This window comes from Pleurodeles waltl, chromosome 8 (genome assembly GCF_031143425.1).
Source record: "Pleurodeles waltl isolate 20211129_DDA chromosome 8, aPleWal1.hap1.20221129, whole genome shotgun sequence".
In the NCBI taxonomy this organism is placed as follows: Eukaryota; Metazoa; Chordata; class Amphibia; order Caudata; family Salamandridae; genus Pleurodeles; species Pleurodeles waltl.
In genome coordinates, this window is record NC_090447.1 from 1,519,690,742 (window position 1) to 1,519,713,396 (window position 22,655).

General features: G+C 44.1%; 1 protein-coding gene across 1 annotated transcript in view; it reads right to left on the reverse strand.

The window, feature by feature from the left end:
- LOC138249617 (zinc finger protein 585A-like) overlaps positions 1-22,655 on the reverse strand; it is a 168,986-nt gene that overhangs the window by 130,149 nt on the left and 16,182 nt on the right. Inside the window, exons 3-5 of the mRNA XM_069203565.1 lie at positions 19,856-19,929; positions 19,030-19,102; positions 10,042-10,158 (exon numbers count right to left, since the gene is read on the reverse strand). Coding sequence (XP_069059666.1) covers positions 10,042-10,158; positions 19,030-19,084 — 172 coding nt within the window. The 5' untranslated portion in view covers positions 19,085-19,102; positions 19,856-19,929. The remainder of the gene's footprint in view (positions 1-10,041; positions 10,159-19,029; positions 19,103-19,855; positions 19,930-22,655) is intronic.

The following is a 22,655-nucleotide window of genomic DNA, read 5'->3' on the forward strand; positions in this document are numbered from 1 at the left end:
CCCTCCGCTCCCTCCGGAAGTCCTACGACCCATACATTGTTCCTACGGTTTCTCCCCTCAGCGTCTTCTGCTCTTTGTTCTAGCGTGTTACTCTGTCTGTGAGGTTCATCATTGTGGCTGTTAGATCTTTTTGTGCCGGTGCTATTACAGTCAGGGCGGATTCCGTTTCCTTGACTCTGTCGGCTAGCTTCTGGTGATCCGCCCTCAAGAGGCCCACTTCGACTGAGACTTGATTAATGTCATGCTGCAACGCTGTTTTTGTGTCCTCAATTGCACTCAAGATTTTGTCCAGGGTATCCTGCACTTTAGATTGCGGTGGGTCCTGGGGCTCCCCACCACCGCATCCCACGGACGGGGTTTGATCCATGGTTTTACCCTTGTGCCTGTTCTTGGAAGACATCGGGGATATTGTGGGTCGCGTCCACAGGCTTACAGCGGGGGGCCTGCCAACTGTTTCAACACCTCTCCAGCGCTTTTGGTGACCTCACCGTTCCCTCTTCCCTTCCGCGTTTATGGGTTGTTCTCCCAAAGAGCGACTATACCGTGCTCACCAGATCCCATCTCAAGTAGGATGCGTGCCCAGCAGGGCCATGAAGCTCACACAAGGCTTATCTCTCCCGTCCTCCCAGGCCCGTCGGATGGTCCGTGCCACCGCTTCCCTGTCTCTGCAGGGCGAGAAGCTATGTTCAGCTGGGTCTACCTCTGGTGTTACTAGAGCCGCTCCGTTCCCTCCGTCCGTCTCCGCTCCAGGCAGCCGCCCGATTTCTCCATTCTGTGTTCCCCTGGGGGTTGCAGTGGCAGTCTTATGGTGGTTAGGGAGGGACTCTTCCTCCTTTGTATGGGCAGCATTATTGCCTCCTTATATTCATTATTCACCTTTTGTTCACCTTTGTTTAATTTATTATTTACCTTATTTTTATTTTACCTTCTTTCTTTTCCACACATTCTACTTCAGGCCATGAATAGGGTTATTCCGTCTGCTCCAGTGTGGAGCTACTTCGAGCCTGTGTGCATTGTCCGAGTCATCGCTGTTTGCACCTTCGTCCGTATTGCAGTATGGCACAACGCCTTCAGTTTTCGCTTCTCCTGGGCTCCAGGGCTCGACCTTCCTTTACCGGGCCTTGACAGCGTAGCACGCGTGGGTTCTTCTCCCCTCGTGGTGTGCTGCACATGCAGCGTTACTGTCGCGCTGGGACTCTGACCTCACACCGGGACTCCTGCTGTCTGTCTTAGCGGGACCGGAGCACCTTCCCCCGCGGTAGGCACACCCGGTGGTCAGTCGCACCACGCCTGGGCGTGCACGGCAACTTCGGTCCACGGTCACGGGTGGGTCACTAGGCCACTGTTGCCTCGTTCCTGTTTCACCTTAAGCGAGCACTCCTGGGCGCTCAAGGCAGGCCCGCCGCTTCGCACCAACAGCAGCGGCATCTGCGTTAGGGCGCGCCTTCAGTTTTCGCTTCTCCCGATCTCTTGGGCTCAGTCTTTCTTTACCGGTCCTCGGCTGCGCCGTGTGCGGGAATTCTTCTTAGTTTCCTCACCTCGTGGTGAGTTGCACTTGCAGCGTTCAGATCGCACAGGACCTCCGACCACACTCCGGGTTCCCCACTGTTTATCTTAGCGGGGATGGAGCAACTTCCCCCGTGGTTGGCACGCTCGGCGGTCAGTCGCACCTCGCCCGGGCGCGTACAGTAACTTTGGTCCCCGGTCTCATGGTGGGGCGCCAGGCCGCTGGCTCCTCGCACCTGTTCCACTTCCAGCAAGCACCCTCGGGCGTTCAGGGCAGCGGTGTCGTCCGTGTCAAGACGCAGCACCACGCCTTCAGTTTTTGCATCTCCCGATCTCCTGGGCTCAGTCTTTCTTTAAAGAGCCTCGTTTGCGCTGTGTGCGGGAATTCTTCTTAGTTTCCTCACCTCATGGTGAATTGCACTTGCAGCGTTCAGATCGCGCCGGACCTCCGATTACAGTCAGGGTTCACCACTATTTATCTTAGCGGGGATGGAGCAGTTTCCCCCCGTGGTTGGTACGCTCTGCGGTCAGTCACACCCCGCCCGGGCACGCTCAGTAACTTTGGTCCCCGGTCTCAAGGTGGGGCACCAGGCCGCCGGTTCCTCGCACCTGTTCCACTTCCAGGGAGCACCCTCGGGCGCTCAAGGCAGCGCGTCTGGTTCCCCGACTGGTCAGCTGCTCCCAAACAGCAGCGGCAGCGTGGATGGCCCCTAGGTCGGGGTTATTTTTATCGGATAACTCATGGGCCCCTTCACAACAAAAGGTTTATGCGGCTGCCATCTTTGGCTGCTCGGCCACGCCCCACATCTCTTGTGGCTTCATAAAAGACAAAGACAGGATACAGCCTTTGTATCAGAAATCCTATCTCTAAAATAACAGTTACCACCTTCTCTTCTCCATTCACATCAGTGCATAATAACCTAGACTTTGATCCATCTTTAACGAGACATTTTTTCTGAAGGTGGAAAGCACCTTCACTGAGACAAAGATGAAAACTTTTGACACTTGTGGGAAAGATTTGTTGTTGAATAAAACAGAGAGGTTTGTAATATGCAAATCTGACATTGAGCAAACGCCCAATAAGCAAAGAGGCAAGCACATGAGGTTTACCATTGCTTAAAGAGCTCCTTACGTCCCAGGTTTAGTAAGTGATACATACACAGTAGTTAGTACTAATCAAGGTGCTCTTTTTCGGCATTGGAAAGAAAAATTAGCAATGACAATCACATCCGAACATTGACATAGGATTTAGCAAGCTGCTCCACAAACCATATGTAGCTTAGTGAGTTGTGAAACACTTTACAAACAAATATATAACTGGTATAGGACTTCTTACCAGTTAAAGTGTATCCTAGTAGACGTCAAATGGTGGAGGTGGTGTGGTGCCAAAGGCAAGATGTAAATATTTAGTGGACATGTCCCAAGTTTCAAATTTATTGGAAAGAAATGTTAAGCAACATTAAGGGGACACTAGGCTACTCTCTACCAAGAGATCAATCTGTTACATTGCTTGGCCTGTGACCAGAAAGGCAGAAGGGGTAACAGAAGGGCAATGGACTCTCACAATCTGCCTGTGGACGCTGAATGGTCAAGGAGGATATGGACAAAGATGGCTATGGAAATTCGGTCATATAATACGAGAAATAAAGAATATATGTGAGCTGCCTGGAAACTATTGAAGGAATATTTACAGAAAGGGATGCCAATGCTGTCATGCTCCAGCTTTATAAATACATTGGGAACCTTAAAATGAAGCAAGTGTTACTTGATTAGACTGAAGGGATAATGCCCAATGGTACTTTGGAGAAGAAAGATTATGTTGATTAATGAAAAAGAAAAAAAATGAGGTTTGCACTGTAGGATTTTTATCCTCCTATTTTGTCATCATTCCTCTTCAAATGTGGAGCAGGGTGGATGGAAGACAGTTTTATCTAGATATTGAATAACTGTATCTGGTCTTTGGTGGTAGTAACAAGACTATGTACTCGATTTGTTTTGTTATAACTTAAAATAAAGCAATACAAATGTTTTTAGAAAGTGTTATATGTTATAATGTAATACTATGCTCGTTGTAAACTCTGTCCTGCATAGGAGGAGTACCATCACTGCCTCTGCTCACAACATCTCAGTACAATGATGCTATAAACTCTATCCTGCACAGGAGGAGTACCATCACTACCTCTGTTCACATCTCAGTACAATGATGATATAAACTCTATCCCTCACAGGAGGAGTACCATCACTACCTCTATTCACATCTCAGTACCAGGACGCTGTAAACTCTGTCCTGCACAGGAGGAGTACCATCACTAACTCTGTTACATCTCAGTACCATGACGCTGTAAACTCTGTCCTGCACAGGAGGAGTACCATCACTACCTCTATTCACATCTCAGTACCATGACAATGTAAACTCTGTCCTGCACAGGAGGAGTACCATCACTGCCTCTGTTCCCATCTCAGTACCATGACGCTGTAAACTCTATCCTGTACAGGAGGAGTACCATCACTACCTCTGTTCACAACATCTCAGTACCATGACACTGTAAACTCTATCCTGCACATGAGGAGTACCATCCCTACCTCTGTTCCCATTGCAGTACCATGATGCTGTAAACTCTGTTCTGCACAGGAGGAGTACCATCACTACCTCTGATCCCATCTCAGTACCATGACGCTGTAAACTCTATCCTGCACAGGAGGAGTACCATCACTACCTCTGTTCACATCTCAGTACCATGAGGCTGTAAACTCTATCCTGCACATGAGGAGTACCATCCCTACCTCTGTTCCCATCGCAGTACCATGATGCTGTAAACTCTGTCCTGCACAGGAGGAGTACCATCACTACCTCAGTTCACAACATCTCAGTACCATGACGATGTAAACTCTATCCTGCACATGAGGAGTACCATCACTACCTCTGTTCCCATCTCAGTACCATGACGCTGTACACTCTATCCTGCAGAGGAGGAGTACCATCACTACCTCTGTTCACAACATCTCAGTACCATGACGCTGTAAACTCTATCCTGTACAGGAGGAGTACCATCACTACCTCTGTTCACAACATCTCAGTAACATGTCGCTGTTGTGTAGATACTTTTTTTAAAGTGGTCTGGCGTGACTTAAATAAATTAGAGTTCAAAAATAATGCTCGCCAACATGTTTGGCATCAGAACCTCACCCAAGCAGAATTGAGCTATTTGAGACTCTTACAGACTAATAAGGAGATTACCATCAGAGAGGCAGATAAAGGAGGGAATATAGTGATTATGAACACCTCAGACTATGATCAAGAGATATACAGACAACTAGAGGATGTTACCTGCTATGAAAAGATCCCATCTGATCCTATCCCTGCACTCGCTAATAAAATCAATAAATTTCTACATGATTGTTTAGATCGTTTACTTTTGAAAGATGAGGAATACATGTACTTACGTGTACATAGACCTAGAAATCCTTGCATATACGTACTACCTAAAATTCATAAGAATCCTACTTCCCCTCCAGGTAGACCTATTGTATCAGGGATTGGTGGTCCTACTGAAAAACTGTCGGAATATGTTGACATCTTTTTACAGCCTCTTGTAGGGAACTTACCATCTTATATCAAAGATACGAAACATATTCTCAGTATATTATCAGATGTGACCTGGGAACCAGGGATGACTTTAGTCACACTAGATGTGACCTCCCTATACACCAGCATTAACCATGAACAAGGAAAGGAAGCGTTACGTCATTTTCTTTACAGAAGACCTGCGACTTTGTATGGCCATACTCAAATGTTAATAGACATGGTAGATTTGATCTTGAATAACAATGTTTTTCTGTTTAAAAATGACTGGTTTCGTCAAAAACAAAGTGTTGCTATGGGTGCTAAATTTTCACCAGCTTACGCTAATCTATTTATGGGAATGTTTGAACATAACAAGATCTGGAGTAAAGAGGGGAGCAAATGGGTTTCGAATATACTCTATTGGGGTAGATACATTGATGACTGCCTGATGATTTGGACAGGTGATTTACTAGAACTTGACAACTTTATATACTATCTAAATAATAATGATTGCAATATACAGTTCACTTCAGAACACAGTGTGACCAGTATTCCATTTCTGGACGTGGAACTTTTTATTTACAACAATAAAATTGAGAGTAGACTATACAGAAAAAGTACTTTTTGTAATTCTATTTTACATGCAAGGAGTGCACATCCAGTCCATCAAATCAACTCTATACCATATGGTGAAATGGTAAGAGCAAGACGTAATTGTAGTCTTGAAATTGATTTTGATTTATGTATAGAGGACATGGGCACAAGATTCAAAGCACGGGGATATTCCACCCGAGTGATAGACCGAGCCCGTACAAGAGCCAAACGTATGAAACGATCTGACACATTGGGTCAAAAATCTAAAACAAGAGACACTGTGATTCGTTGTATCACCAACTACACGAAAACCGCTAGATTACTACATAAATGTATGAACAGACATTGGTACATTTTAACAGCAGATCCTGTTCTTAGAAAAGTGATTCCAGATACCCCGGTTTTTACATATAGAAGGGGCAGAACTCTTAAGAATTTTCTGTGTTCTAACTTTCGCAGTAAACCCAACCAGGGGAATTGGCTCACCAATCGTGGTATAGGTTTTTTCAAATGTGGTCACTGTGGAATGTGTAGATGGGCCAGGTCTGGTATCACTACATTCACAAGTTCTACTGGTGTGCAATACAACATTAACTATAATATCACATGTGAAAGTAACTTTGACATCTATATGGTCATTTGCAGATGTGGCCTTTACTATATAGGTAGTACTATCAGACCACTAAGAACTAGGGCTAGTGAGCACTTCAGAGCCCCGAGACAAGAAGACGAGAGATACCCTATAGTAAACCATATTCGGCATTGCCCCAAACAAAATAACATCTGTAGCTTTGAATTCTTTGGTTTTGACCGTATAAATAAAGATCCTAGAGGAGGCAACAGAGAGTTAGCCCTCAGAAGAAGAGAATGCTACTGGATCCTAAAACTCAGAGCGGTAGAAGATGGGCTTAACACCAATTTCGAAATTGAATATTTTTTGGGAGAATAGGATTATAATTCAGGTTACTCAACATGTATACTCATTGTCTTGTGTATGAGGTTCTCCACTGGTATCTACTTTAGTGTTTTTTCCTTGTTAATTATTTCGCATTCTGTTCTGTGTCTAATATGACAATACTATGTACTTAATTAAGTTGTGGTTATTTTTGTATATTGCTTTACATAAGATATACTATTGATTTTACTAGGATTTTACTCATTGCATTTTCTTAGATCTGCTCTTCATTGTTCTATACATTTGGAGTCCTGTCAATGTGGGTTCTATACATATAATGACTTGAGCACGTCACATGGTACTCACTTTACATTCTTTCCCTCTATTTTCCACTTTATATCTTCTCAATCACCTTTGGGGATTATGGTATTATATATTATATTTTTTTATATATTTTTTTGTTTCAACTTAGGTAACTGGTATTACATCAGTGTTTTTATACAATTTTTGTTGTTGTTTGTATCATCAATGTTGTCGAGACCTAGTGAACCCGGTTGCTTTTCATTTGTGGTAGTGTACTTTAGTCTTTGTCATCTCCCATGCGGTCAGTACCCGTTGAATTTTAGGGTCATGTCCGCAATAATTTTATGTTGAGTATGGCTATTTGTGGTCCTTTTATTATTTGATATATTTGTGTTTCATTATTCCGATCGATGGTCGATTACACTAGTTTGCTGTTGCTTTGAGACTTGGATATAACCCTCTCCAAGATGGCGCCCGCCTTTTATTTTAATCCGTATTCGAAGTCCGTCTTTCATGTCTCTTAAGAATACGTGACTACAAATAAACGCGTCTGTTTCAGACGCTCGATTTTCGATATAGGTTTTGGATACTTAGAACGCCGTGTCATTATCTGACCACGGTTTGTTTTTCCTTAATAATTATTGACACATCCGATTCTTAGGTGAGTGATCCGGTTTGTTTGTATAGTACATATTCGCACTTTGGGTTAGCTTTGGGAAGCGTATTTATTTTATTTTACGGATTTTTTCTAACGTCACCGGACTTCCATTGTGTTTAATGAGTACATTTTTCTTTATATCTCACTTTCAGATAGCGTAAAAGAAATTCTGCATTAATAGATTTGGTCTGAGAAGTAATCTTTTCACCAAACAAGGTCAGTTTTTATGACCAAGGATTATTCTCACGTTGTGGTATTGGGCGTTAGTTGGGCTTCACATTAATATTAGTGAACTCAAAGGTGTACCTACGATTTTTTTTTTTTTCGCGCAGATTTTACAAGCTTTGAGTAAGAGTTTCACTTACATAATACGTACCCGACTCCAGGTATGCCCCGTTTCTGATGGGTTGTCTGGTGTTGGTTTTTATGTTTAGGTCTCTTATCTATCTCACGGTTGTGGGATTAATCAGTTATTAGCTGTTATTGACTATTCTTGGTTTCCCGGGTACTTTTTTAGATTTTTGGCTATGGGGCGACGGTTTTTCTCTCTTTTTCTCTTTCATTCTTCTATTCTTTCTTTTCTCATTTGGTGACGCGCATACTTATTGTATGTTTTTCCTCACAATGTGATATAATTTTGGAATGCTTGACTCTCTAATAATAATGTGGGTAGTACTTTAAGTGGTAACTCTCTGCCCGTTAAATTGTTCTTCGAGATTTCTTCTATTCTTTTTCACACACTAAAGTCCCACTTGGCATGGTTTGACAAGCACAAACAGCACGGTATGTTCTGCTCTTAACAGTTTCTTTTGGATACAGATCTCAGACTTAGTTGTGTTCTTGTTTTTTACAGCCCTGATGAAGTCCGTGAGAGGGAGCTCTCATAGGACGAAACACGTGTTGGCTGTGGTGGCTAGACTTATATGAAATTCAAAGAGGATTTACAATGATTATGATGAACTTTGTGCTTCAAGAAATAAATCTTTCTGAACTATGGATGGTGTGATTGCCTTTCCACACTGAGGATCCGATACATCACTAACTTCGATTTCTATATTCATGAGTGCCCTGGCATTTGTCTGTTCCATGATGCTGTAAACTCTATCCTGCACAGGAGGAGTATCATCACTACCTCTGTTCACAACATCTCAGTACCATGATGCTGAAAACTCTATCCTGCACAGGAGTACCACCCAACATCTCAGTACCATGATGCTGTAAACTCTGTCCTGCACAGAAGGAGTACCATCACTACCTCTGTTCACAACATCTCAGTACCATGATGCTGTAAACTCTGTCCTGCACAGGAGGAGTACCATCACTACCTCTGTTCACAACATCTCAGTACCATGATGCTGTAAACTCTGTCCTGCACAGGAGGAGTACCTTCACTACCTCTGGTCACAACATCTCAGTACCATGATGCTGTAAACTCTGTCCTGCACAGGAGGAGTATCATCACTACCTCTGTTCACAACATCTCAGTACCATGATGCTGTAATCTCTATCCTGCACAGGAGGAGTATCATCACTACCTCTGTTCACAACATCTCAGTACCATGATGCTGTAAACTCTGTCCTGCACAGGAGGAGTACCATCACTACCTCTGTTCACAACATCTCAGTACCATGATGCTGTAAACGTTATCTAAACTCTGTCCAGCACAGGAGGAGTACCATCACTACCTCTGTTCACAACATCTCAGTACCACCAAAGTACCATGATGCAACCATGTAAGGAAGAGTTACTTATCTGTACTTCTAGTCCTCTGCAGGAGTACAAAGATGCTGTGATGTATGGAAATGTTACTCACAAATAATCCTAATTCTCCATAAAAGGATGTTTATTAATGTTATAAATGCTGCTCATTTAAAGCCACATACTGTTTTCATGTTACATCATGCCTTGCACAGGCAGGTGTGTCTATGTGTATGATCTACGAACTCTTGGCGCTCTCATTCTCATTCTTCTGGTAAATCACCTGATTTTCAGACACATTTGATATCCTCTAAAGGTAAGTGTTTCCAAGCATTTTCTGCAGTTATTCAATACGTTTTACACAGCCATGCCTTCCTGCTTGTCAAATCCCAATAATGTGAGAAGAAGCTCTCAGAATGACTCTCACATGCTATGTGTAGATTACAACCACATGTTGACAGGCATCTTCAAAAACACAGAAATAATCCACCTGAAACAAAGGCAAGAGGATTCCTTAAAAAAACAGTCACACATGAATTCTTCTATAAATATCTATGCAGCAAGGACTCTGCTCCCTCAGCTGAAAGGTTTAAGCCACATCTAAAAGAGACAACATTTCCACCACTGAAACAGAAACAGGAGAATTATACTTTATGCTCTCAGAGGTTACTTGTACAATCACTTCCACACCAAAAAACAAATCCCTCCAGCCCTACTGCTGTTCAAGCAACACGTTTAGTGTCTCCTTCAACACAAACACTGGGGTCCAACATCATAGATCCCTTGGAATCCTGTGATTCTATTAGAAAGAGGTGGCTTACCTACAGGGTTTGGAGGGTTCTTCACATCCTCGTGATGCTGATGGGCCACGGGATAGGACTCTTCCTCTTCTTTTATGCCGTCTGTGACCAAAACTATGGTGAACTCTTCTTCCGTAGCTATGGGAACATCAGGGAGTGATCTCAGTCAGTCACAGGAGCTAGAGATGGTGCTTTGGACCTCCCGGTCACATCCCCACTAAAATTATTGCATCCACTGATTTCACAGTCACTTACTGTAGAGGGAGCCCTGCACAGAATTCACATGATCTGCTGCTGATCAAGGCACTCATTGACACACTCCTTTCAGGCAACAATATGCTTTCACCTTCTCTGGGGTGCATGGAACTCCTCCAAACTGACTCTTTTTGGATCTGGAGTTTGATGTTATCATGGTAACTGCCCTCCCGCAGGTTTTCTCGATCGGCATGTAATGAAGCAGCAATCCTTTCTCTGGAGCGTGCAGTCCCAGTGTGCCTCTAGCAGTAACTTACTGAATAACAAGGGGGTGCCACAGGATGGGGCTATGAGTCACAGCATTTTATAATTAATGTAAGGCTCCTGGAAACTGAACTTCTCCTTAGAACATTCTGTCTGCTTTTGGTGTAACTTTCTAATATTCTTAGTTGCTGGTAATTGCATGCCTTCAGATTATAGATCCAAGAGTTTAATGAACAGAATTTCAAGGATTTACTTGAAATGGGACCTATTTAGAGTTTGGCAAATGGGTCACTCCTTCACAAACATGGCAGTTGTCCCGTCCACCACATTATCAGCACATAGAGCCTATTACACTTGTAATGTGGTGGATGGGATATCCTTCACGTTTGGACTGAGCATACTGTCAGCCATATGTTAAACAAGGGGCCTTGGATATCAATAGCTTTCAATCAATTGGCAGAAACCACACTGAGTTTTGTGCACATTTTAAAAAGACACAACATGCCTTCTTGAGGTATTTGTGTGTGCTGTGTATGATGGAGTTGCTGGTGTGAGAGAGCAAATGTAAGATATGAGCTTTGAGGAGGTTCCACCAAGATTCTGTAGGAGGGCTGATCTGAACTCAGCAGTCAACACAAACCAATTTACATGTACTCGGCAGATAAGGACAATGACCTTAAAAAAGGTTATGAAGATGTTAAGAAAAAGACCCAGAGACATATGAAGGACATCAAGGTACAAAAAGCAGCATCACCCCAGCATGGCCCAAACACCACCAGATTTCCAAGAGGAAGGGTGGCGGCAAAGGCAGTAAGGAGGAAACCAGACCTGGAAATCTGCTATACTGGAGGAGGCAGAGCTGACCTACCCCTAATCCACCAAGAGGCTTTGGCAGATGTCTGCTATACATCCTCATAATACATCTGTCACATTACTGAGAACACCAAAACTTCATCCATCATGTAACTTTACGGCAGTGACTTCTAGCATCCAGGTTTACCTTTACACTCATCACAAGTCACATCTAAGCTCTACACTATGTAGAACACACTACCGCATGTTGAGTATTAACTCACAGGACCCTTCACAAATCTAAGTAAATGCCTGTATGCTTTTCAAACCATTACGCTGTCTGTTATGAAACAATCTGCAACTGAATCTGGGTTAAATTGACTGGAACAGATGGCTATTAGAACCGCAGGCCAAGAGAAGAATATTTCTTGCAAACGGTCTGGAATGCTGCATAGTCACAGAGAAAGCTATATGCAAAGGAAGAGAAAAGGGGGAGGGAATCTCAGACCCACTGAGGAACGCTATAAAGCATTGAGACAAGGACACAGCTTTGGGCTAACTATAGGCTGGATGTATGATGTACTGAATAGGGCATCTTATTAGATTGTGGGGGGTGGATTATACAGTCTCTGAGGCACATACATGCACTTAACTCTTTTTATATCCAATTTCAAAATACTGTATCATATGGTTTCCTTCTGAAATGTGCAATTAATATTGTGTGATCTGATATTGCTTTATGTTAAAAGAAAATAAGTAAAATTATTTCGGAAAAACAAGAAATATCTCTCCAAGATCCTCATACAGAACATCAGTCTTCATCTTGCACCTAGATGAGCACAACTGGGCCTGCAGATCCTGGTTAACACAAGACTGCACTGTATTGCCAAGTCTTTGACCGATGTGGGTCTAGGGCCATTCTCAAGAGCAGGGGTACATCATATGTGGGTTGCCTTTACATAATGGTTCTAATTATATCACGGTCTAACTCGTGCTTTCCCAAAGACACAGCCTGTGAAAACGTTCCATCATCCTCGTCCACAACATCCTCCCCACTCATCAGAGATTGGATATCCTCCTTACAACTCTCTTTACAAAATGCAAGTTTAACCTTGTCTCAGGATGGGTCCTTGTTCCCGAACCAGCCCTGTATACTGCACTCTTTGTCTCGCAGAACGTAAAAGAACTGACTTTAGTACAACAGAACCCATTAGAAAGAGTACTGGATACCATGAATGGCAGCACTGCTACAGCACGGAAAAAGCCATTCCAAGCTCATGCTATCCCTAACCACCGTGCACAGGCCAGATCACTATGTAAAAGCCTTTCTGTCCGGGACAGACAAATGGCGATACAGATAGGGTTATGTGCCACCTCGTTCATACACGTCCCTTTATGCACATGAAGTGACGACACACACACACTTAGACTGACCGTCCACAGCCATGTTTAGTTGATGTTCTCGTTTTGCTTTGTTTTACGCTTAAATTAAGTTGTTGTTAAATTGCATAAAAGCCTGCATAGCTGAAAACCTTGGGAACGTTGGGGAAGAACCTTAAGAAGCTCAGCATGAGCGACACCATGCCAGACTGTCTGCTGTTCCAGGAAGGGAGACGTGCACAGCTTCACCTGGGTGGAGCTGCCCTACAAGAGTCCTCATGTACATGATGTTTGATTGCTCTGTCACATGCTGCCCGGGATATTGAGACTGACATGTCTTGTATTCTTGCTAAACTCGTACAGTGTCCTTACTAAGTACCAACCTGGAAGTGATATGTGACAAAATATATGCAAACAAAGATAAGTTAAAAAAATAAACTAAAAGCCTTCCTGTCTCATTTCTCCAATACCAGTTGTTGCACACTTTGCCTTATTTCTACTTTTGATTTACCTCATAGCATATATTTAATTGAATGTTCATTATCATTTACATGTGACATGCAAAGTTAATGTGATTGAATCAATATTTATTATGTCATATTCACACTGTATGATATTTGGGGAAAAATAAAGTAGTTTTAATTGAATGTGCAAAGCAGTTCAAGTTTCTATTCACACCTTCCATCACAGATCAAGGGGCTCAATTTTTTCAAACTAATGCTGAGAAATATAAAGTCTGTGCGAGAACCTCTCTGAGAGAGTGAAGCTTCAGGCATTCTACAAGGAATATTTAATATTAAAAGTGTGACTCAAGGCTGCGTAATGACAATTGCTAAGAACAACGACAAAACACAGACCAAAGGAGGCTGCGGACTGGATAAAAAGCTATGAACCAGTAGACGTGCATGCCGTGAAGGACGCTCCCATTTTTCATGGGTTTTGGTGCCAACATATATATTGTCTAGGGTAAATGGAATCTAAATATTGCCGTCTGTTTTCTTGCCAATTTTCTTCATATTTACCTTGCCTTTATTTTATTAACCTGAATATTCATATCTACTATAGGATTTTACATATAGTCTGCACTAAAACCGGATTTTAATATATGAATGAAACCTTTTAAAATTATAGTGTGAATTTCTTGTGCGTTTGCATTCTTCCTGGAAAGGTGTTCCTGTAATGCACAATAAATTATATATATTCCTGATACTCTCTATCAAGATTTGATTGTTAACTAATACTCATATCTATTTGTGGGCTTGCGTGGGTCACAACCTGTTTCTCCTACTTAACCTGGTAAATTGGCTCAAACCTTTGCTTTCCTGATTGAAAAAAAAAGAATCTCATGGGCCGTATTAAAAACGTATCACAATATTATGGATCCAACACTGTGTAATATCACATCCCATTCACACCATGAAGGCAGAGAGCTATTTAGCTCTAACACCCAAAGCATATTGTCAGGGGAATTTTCGGACTTTGGGCAGTGAGAGGAATCCATAAATGCCATGGACAGCACCATATACATGTATGGTAATTCTATGGCTACAACACCATACTACTGACATCAGACTGTGCACAAAACTAACACTGCTAACAACATTGTATGCCCTTTCGGTATCATGTTCCTGAAAACTCTACTTGAGCAAGCAGCTATTCAATGCTCTTTATAGCAACTGGTGCCTTTTCTCCTATATTCACCCTGAACACAACAACAGAGATGCTGCTTCCTCTCTGTCCCTCCCATATTTTTTCAGTGTCTTGTCTGGTTTTATGTTTGATGGAGAGCTGCAGATCGCCCCTGGCATATGCAAGTAATGTAACCAACTAAGAATATATATACTTTATCTGAGCAGGGTCTGTTGGGGCTTGGACTGTCCTGTGCCAGTAAAGTAACCAACTAACAACGTTGTATGACAACCAACCCACCTTCTCCTCCGACCCCAACGACGCAGCCCTCAGCCTCACGAATTGGATCACCAACTGCGCAGACAACCTCGCTCCCCTCAGACGCCTCCCAAGACAGACCAACACCAAAAAACCTCTCTGGTTCACCGACACCCTTAAGGAATCAAAGAAAACCTGCCGCACCCTCGAGAAAGCCTGGCGCAAGGACCACACCGCAGACAACATGACTGCCCTCAAGAACGCTACCCGCGAACACCACCAACTGATCCGCGCCGCCAAAAGAAATGTCTTCACAGAAAGACTGGACAAAAACAGCCACAACAGCAGAGAACTCTTCAACATTGTCAAAGAGTTCTCCAACCCTAACGCCAACGCCATCACGCCCTCACAAGACCTCTGCAACTCCCTCGCCACCTTCTTCCATCGTAAGATCACCGACCTACATGACAGCTTCAGACACCAGACCCAGCCAACCACCACAGAACCTACAACTCCAGCCATCACCCTCAACGTCTGGACTCACATCAACACGGAAGAGACCAAAGCCACCATGAACTCCATCCACTCCGGTGCCCCCTCGGACCCCTGCCCACACTTCATCTTCAACAAAGCCGACGACATCATCGCCCGGCACCTCCAGACCATCATCAACAGCTCGTTTTCGTCTGTTACCTTCCCCGAGAGCTGGAAACACGCTGAAGTCAACGCCCTACTGAAAAAACCTACGGCGGACCCAAGCGACCTGAAGAACTTCCGCCCCATCTCGCTCCTCCCATTCCCCACCAAAGTCATAGAGAAGACCGTCAACAAGCAACTTACCAACTTCCTTGAAGACAACAGCCTACTCGACCCCTCTCAGTCCGGATTCCGAGCCAATCACAGCACAGAAACCGCCCTCATCTCAGTCACAGACGACATCAGAACCCTGATGGACAACGGAGAAACAGTCGCCCTCATCCTCCTCGACCTCTCGGCTGCCTTCGACACCGTCTGCCACCGAACCCTAATATCCCGCCTCCGCTCCACCGGGATCCAAGGACAGGCCCTGGACTGGATCACCTCCTTCCTCTCCAACCGCTCCCAAAGAGTCTACCTCCCACCTTTTCGCTCAGACCCCACCGAGATCATCTGCGGCGTCCCACAAGGCTCCTCGCTCAGCCCAACACTCTTCAATGTCTACATGAGCCCCCTCGCCGACATCGTACGCAAACACAGCATCATCATCACCTCCTACGCCGACGACACTCAACTGATACTTTCCCTCACCAAGGACACCACCAGCGCCAAGACCAACCTGCAAGATGGAATGAAAGACGTCGCAGATTGGATGAAACTCAGCCGTCTGAAACTGAACTCAGACAAAACAGAAGTCCTCATCCTCGGAAACACCCCGACCGCCTGGGACGACTCCTGGTGGCCCACGGCCCTTGGCACCGCACCGACCCCCTCAGACCACACACGCCACCTCGGTTTCATCCTGGACCCACTTCTCACCATGACCAAACAAGTCAACGCCGTATCATCCTCCTGCTTCCTCACCCTCCGCATGCTCCGCAAGATCTTCCGCTGGATCCCCGCCGACACCAGAAAGACCGTGACCCACGCCCTCGTCACGAGCCGCCTGGACTACGGCAACACCCTATACGCAGGAACCACCGCTAAACTCCAGAAACGTCTGCAACAAATTCAAAACGCCTCTGCCCGCCTCATCCTCAACATACCCCGCAACAGCCACATCTCCGCCCACCTGAGACACCTGCACTGGCTTCCCGTCAACAAAAGGATCACCTTCCGACTCCTCACCCACGCACACAAAGCCCTCCACAACAAGGGACCCGAACTCCTCAACCGCCGCCTCAGCTTCTACACTCCCACCCGTCCTCTTCGCTCCGCCAACCTTGCTCTCGCCGCCGTCCCTCGCATCCGCCGCACCACGGCGGGTGGGAGGTCCTTCTCCTACCTGGCGGCCAAGACATGGAACTCCCTCCGCACCATCCTCAGGACCACCCAGGACCACTCCGCTTTCCGGAGACTACGCAAGACCTGGCTCTTCGAGCAGCAGTAACCCCTTCCCCCTAGCGCCTTGAGACCCGCACGGGTGAGTAGCGCGCTTTATAAATATTTATGATTTGATTTGATATATACTTTACATGAGCGGAGTCTGTTGGGGCTTGGAATGTCCTGCTCCAGTAAAGTAACCATCCGTTGGGGCTTGGACTGCCCTGCTCCAGTAAAGTAACCAACTAAAAACGTATATACTGTACCTGAGCAGGGTCTGTTGGGGCTTGGACTGTCCTGCTCCAGTAAAGTAACCATCCGTTGGGGCTTGGACTGTCCTGCTCCAGTAATGTAACCAACTAAAAACGTATATACTGCACCTGAGCAGGGTCCGTTGGGGCTTGGACTGTCCTGCTCCAGTAAAGTAACCATCCGTTGGGGCTTGGACTGTCCTGCTCCAGTAATGTAACCAACTAAAAACATATATACTTTACCTGAGCAGGGTCCGTTGGGGCTTGGACTGTCCTGCTCCAGTAATGTAACCAACTAAAAACTTATATATTTTACCTGAACAGGGTCCGTTGGGGCTTGGACTGTCCTGCTCCAGTAATGTAACCAACAAAAACGTAACTACTTTACCTGAGCAGGGTCCGTTGGGGCTTGGACTGTCCTGCTCCAGTAAAGTAACCAACTAAAAACGTATATACTGTACCTGAGCAGGTTCCATTGGGGCTTGGACTGTCCTGCTCCAGTAATGTAACCAACTAAAAACCTATATACTTTACCTGAGCAGGGTCCGTTGGGGCTTGGACTGTCCTGCTCCAGTAAAGTAACCAACTAAAAACGTATATACTTTACCTGAGCAGGGTCCGTTGGGGCTTGGACTGTCCTGCTCCAGTAATGTAACCAACTAAAAACGTATATACTTTACCTGAGCAGGGTCCGTTGGGGCTTGGACTGTCCTGCGCCAGTAAAATAACCAACTAAAAACTTATATACTTTACCTGAGCAGGGTCCATTGGGGCTTGGACTGTCCTGCGCCAGTAAAGTAACCAACTAAAAACGTATATACTTTACTGGAGCAGGGTCCGTCGGGGCTTGGACTGTCCTGCTCCAGTAATGTAACCAACTAAAAATGTATATACTGTACCTGAGCAGGGTCCGTTGGGGCTTGGACTGTCCTGCTCCAGTAATGTAACCAACTAAAAACGTATATACTTTACCTGAGCAGGGTCCGTTGGGGCTTGGACTGTCCTGCTCCAGTATTGTAACCAACTAAAAAGCTATATACTTTACCTGAGCAGGGACTGTTGGGGCTTGGACTGTCCTGCTCCAGTAAAGTAACCGTCCGTTGGGGCTTGGACTGTCCTGCTCCAGTAAAGTAACCAACTAAAAACATATATACTGTACCTGAGCAGGGTCTGTTGGGGCTTGGACTGTCCTGCTCCAGTAATGTAACCAACTAAAAACGTATATACTTTACCTGAGCAGGGTCCGTTGGGGCTTGGAGTGTCCTGCTCCAGTAATGTAACCAACTAAAAACGTATATACTTTACCTGAGCAGGGTCCATTGGGGCTTGGACTGTCCTGCTCCAGTATTGTAACCAACTAAAATGTATATACTTTACTGGAGCAGGGTCCGTTGGGGCTTTGACTGTCCTTCTCCAGTAAAGTAACCAACTAAAAACGTATATACTTTACCTGAGCAGGGTCTGTTGGGGCTTGGACTGTCCTGCTCCAGTAAAGTACCCAACTAAAAACTTATATACTGTACCTGAGCAGGGTCTGTTGGGGCTTGGACTGTCCTGCTCCAGTAAAGTAACCCACTAAAAACGTATATACTGTACCTGAGCAGGGTCTGTTGGGGCTTGGACTGTCCTGCGCCAGTAAAGTAACCAACTAAAAACCTATATACTTTACCTGAGCAAGGTCCGTCGGGGCTTGGACTGTCCTGCTCCAGTAATGTAACCAACTAAAAACCTATATACTTTACCTGAGCAGGGTCCATTGGGACTTAGACTGTCCTGCTCCAGTAATGTAACCAAGTAAAAAGCCATATACTTTACCTGAGCAGGGTCCGTTGGGGCTTGGACTGTCCTGCTCCAGTAATGTAAGCAACTAAAAACCTATATACTTTACCTGAGCATCGTCCGTTGGTGCTTGGACTGTCCTGCTCCAGTAATGTAACCAACTAAAAAGCTATGTACTTTACCTGAGCAGGGACTGTTGGGACTTGAACTGTCCTGCTCCAGTAAAGTAACCGTCCGTTGGGGCTTGGACTGTCCTGCTCCAATAATGTAACCAACTAAAAACATATATACTTTATCTGAGCAGGGTCCGTTGGGGCTTGGACTGTCCTGCTCCAGTAAAGTAACCAACTAAAAACGTATATACTTTACCTGAGCAGGGTCCATTGGGGCTTGGACTGTCCTGCTCCAGTAATGTAACCAACTAAAAACGTATATACTTCACCTGAGCAGGGACTGCTGGGGCTTGCTCTTCCTTTCAAGGAGTGATCATCCATCATGCAGAGATCTGACTCGACCTAGAGAACAGGTGACAAGTGAGCTTGATTACAATTGATAAAAGATTAATGCTGAATCATAGTTATGAGCCAGATATTATTAATTAACCTGTAAATAAGGCATGTATTACTCAGCAGCTTTGATAAAAGAGGGTCTGGCATAAGGACAATAACGCAAGGTAAACATACAGAATGTGCTCACCGGAAACCTTTACAATGCACAGAGATTTTCTGAAAATGTTCAAAAATAGTTTTGAAAATGTTCACAAATAGTAATAGTAATATAGTAACCTTGTGTTTAATTACAGTATGTTTGTTATTTACCATTAAATCTCCAATTTGCCTCTCCCCACATATACTCACAATAAGTGCAAATTGTTGAAGGAGTACTGCCTCTATATGTATGGAACACGTCACCGGAAAGATTAAAAATCATCTAAAATTACAATAAACCACCCTCAAATCAGAAATACAAACACTAATAAAAAAATAAATTGGCTAACTAAAGAACAGATACAGAAATTCTATACTACCTTTTCTCCAAATCAATGCATGAACCTGGGTCATTTAATGGAAAAAAGGAAATTTTACTTCCAAGCCATGTATTACGGTAAATGTGCTTTACAAAGGTAACAAACCCCTGTCTTGTGTAATTGTACATCAAAGAAAATACAATGTGCATGAGCACAAACAGCATCAGTGGATATATTTGCATCTGTTGTGTGAAAAAAACAGTATGATTACTGATAAAAGAGGTGTACTCATCTCACTCACTTGGGGAATGGTCTTCTCTGTGCAGTCTGTTCAAGTTCTCACCGTTCACTGGCAGAGACATTCATTTTTTCATTCTAAATGAAAAGGAAGATACTCAAATCACACGATGTTTAAAAAATTAAAGGGAACAGGTAAGTGATCTACGGCTCCTACAATCATGAACCGATAGAAGAAGGGTGTTAATATGGGAGTTTAATAAAAAAAAGTTAGCTCAGACATGAGGAGCAGTCCTTAAGAGACATGAGAATCAGTCCTACGCTAGGATAGCCATCGCAACTGGTGTGTGAGGAGGGGAGGAACTGTAAGGTAAGCACTGGTAAACATGATTAGTGATTAATATGCATAATATGACAGATATTAGATAACAAAACAACACATAAACAGTTAAACATGGCAACAGGTAGATGCAAGTAATAGTGTGGATAAAGTTGTGGTCATGATTGAAGCTATGGTAATGTCCAGATTATGTGTCCAGTGGAGGGAGAAGCCATTTTAGGTCGGGCGTGAGCGTTCGACCTCATGTATACTTTTAGTAGACTTCTTATGGCTTAAAGTGATTTCTTTTGATGGTTGCAGTGTCCCTTAAAAACTCTTTGCTCGCTAGTGGTCAGTTCTGCCTTTTTCTCCCTCCTTTTTCAGTTTCAGAGCAGTAACCAACCACTGTATTATTCCACTTTGGTTTCTTTATCTGTTGCTGTGACAGACTATTTTTGTCATTTCTCTGGTGCTCCCCTTTCACTGTGGGTGTTTAGGCTGGTAGCTGCTTGTGTTTTATTGCAGCATTCCATTCCTCCCACCTCCTCCCATGTCGCTGACATTTGTTTTGGCTTTATTCCAGTGCTGTTCTCGTTTACCTCTGGCTCCTAAAATAGGCTCATTTTACAAAAGAAACACCTAGTCGTTTAGCTCACTGGTCACGGAAGCCACAATATGGCCTTTCTGGTAGAATGTAGCTAAACCTAGAAGTAATGATGAAACTTGCTTAGCTTTGCATCACATCTGAAGTCTCTCTCTTCAGGGCCCCTCCCTGCCAGCACTCACGATCCCACACAGGGCATTGCTTATCTCCTTTATTGGGGCCATAAATCTTCTCAGCCTGCTCTGCTCGTTGTGAGGCAAGAATGCTAGCAAGACTTTTCACTGTGTTAAAATAAAAATAAAATACTTTTCCAGCCTTATTTTCCAATTTCTGTTCAGACATTTTCACAATGCGAGGTGGTGCAGTCATCTCGTCTCTCCTTAAGGGCTTGTGATTTATGATGCTCTATAGGCCTTTTACAGCACGGTTTGTTGCAAATTTTGCAAAACGCTACATACATTTAATTTGGTTGATTCTGCATCAGTATGTTCCAAATTATATTTATAGTGCCTTGTTGCTAGCTGGAACTCTGTGCATGCCTTACTGACCATTTAGTAATAGTAGATTATTATATATAACTGGCAGAAGTACTATTGAAGCTTACATTTCACTCATTTTGACTTGCTTTACTTTCCCTTGTCAAACGCAACACCATACAATTCAACGCCTCTCAATTCTACGCCACTCAATATAATTCTAGTCCTCACAATTCCACACCACATAATTCCACACCAAACCACATAAGTCCACTCCACGACACACAATACCTTACACACCACAGAATTCCACATCATGCTATATAATTTAATACCACACCACATAAATCCCCTTCACGCCACTCCACAGCACATACCACTCCACATAATTCCACTCCAGGACACACAATCCCACTCAACATAATTCCACTACACACAATACCACATACTTCCTATCCACATATTTCCAATAAACATAGCTCCACTCAACGCCACACAATTCAAGCACACACAATTCAAAGCCAAACAATTCCACGCCACACAATTCCTCTCGAACCCACATAATTCCACTCCAAACCACATAATTGCAATCCACACAATATAATTCAACATCATTACACATACTTCCAATACAAGTCACTCCACATAAATCCATACCATAGAACATAATTACACTCCGGCGCTATTAAATGTCAATGCTCCGAACAGCAAGGTAGCATAGTCTTGAATCCACCCTGGCCTCTTTAATCCACTGCTAGACACTCTGTGCCCCTTTAGCTGTCTTTTGTGGATTCCTACCTTTGTGAGTTTTCCATCTTTCACTTCCATCGTCTTTCCCCTTTGTGTGTTTTTCCTTCTCTTGTCTGCAGAAAATGTCTGCCCACTGGCAACCACCAGATCAAATTATGCACAGGATGTTGCCCCTCGTTCACCAGGTCTGTGAATCTCCAGTGTCTTGGGGGGTGGGGAGAGGGTTTGGGGGGGGGGGGAGAGAAAATAGATATATGGAAAATGTCGCTTACCCAGTGTACATCTGTTCGTGGCATTTAGTGCTGCAGATTCACATGCTGTGCATATCTCTTCCGACATTTAGTGTTGGGCTCGGAGTGCTACAAGTTGTTTTTCTTCGAAGGAGTCTTTTCGGAGTCACGGGATCGAGTGAGTCCTCCTCTCGGTTACAGTGCGCATGGGCATCGACTCCATTGTTAGATTGTTTTCCAGCAAAGAGTGAAGGAAGGAGTGATAGAGTATAAGAATATAAAGAGATGTCCATGCAAATGTAAATGTATCTATATATGTACAAATGTTAAACTTGAACGACTACAGGCTTCCGGGGAGGAGGGAGGGTGCATGTGAATCTGCAGCACTACATGCCATGAACAGATGTACACTGGGTAAGTGAAATTTTCCGTTTGATGGCATGTGTAGCTGCAAATACACATGCTATGCATAGACTACAAAGCAG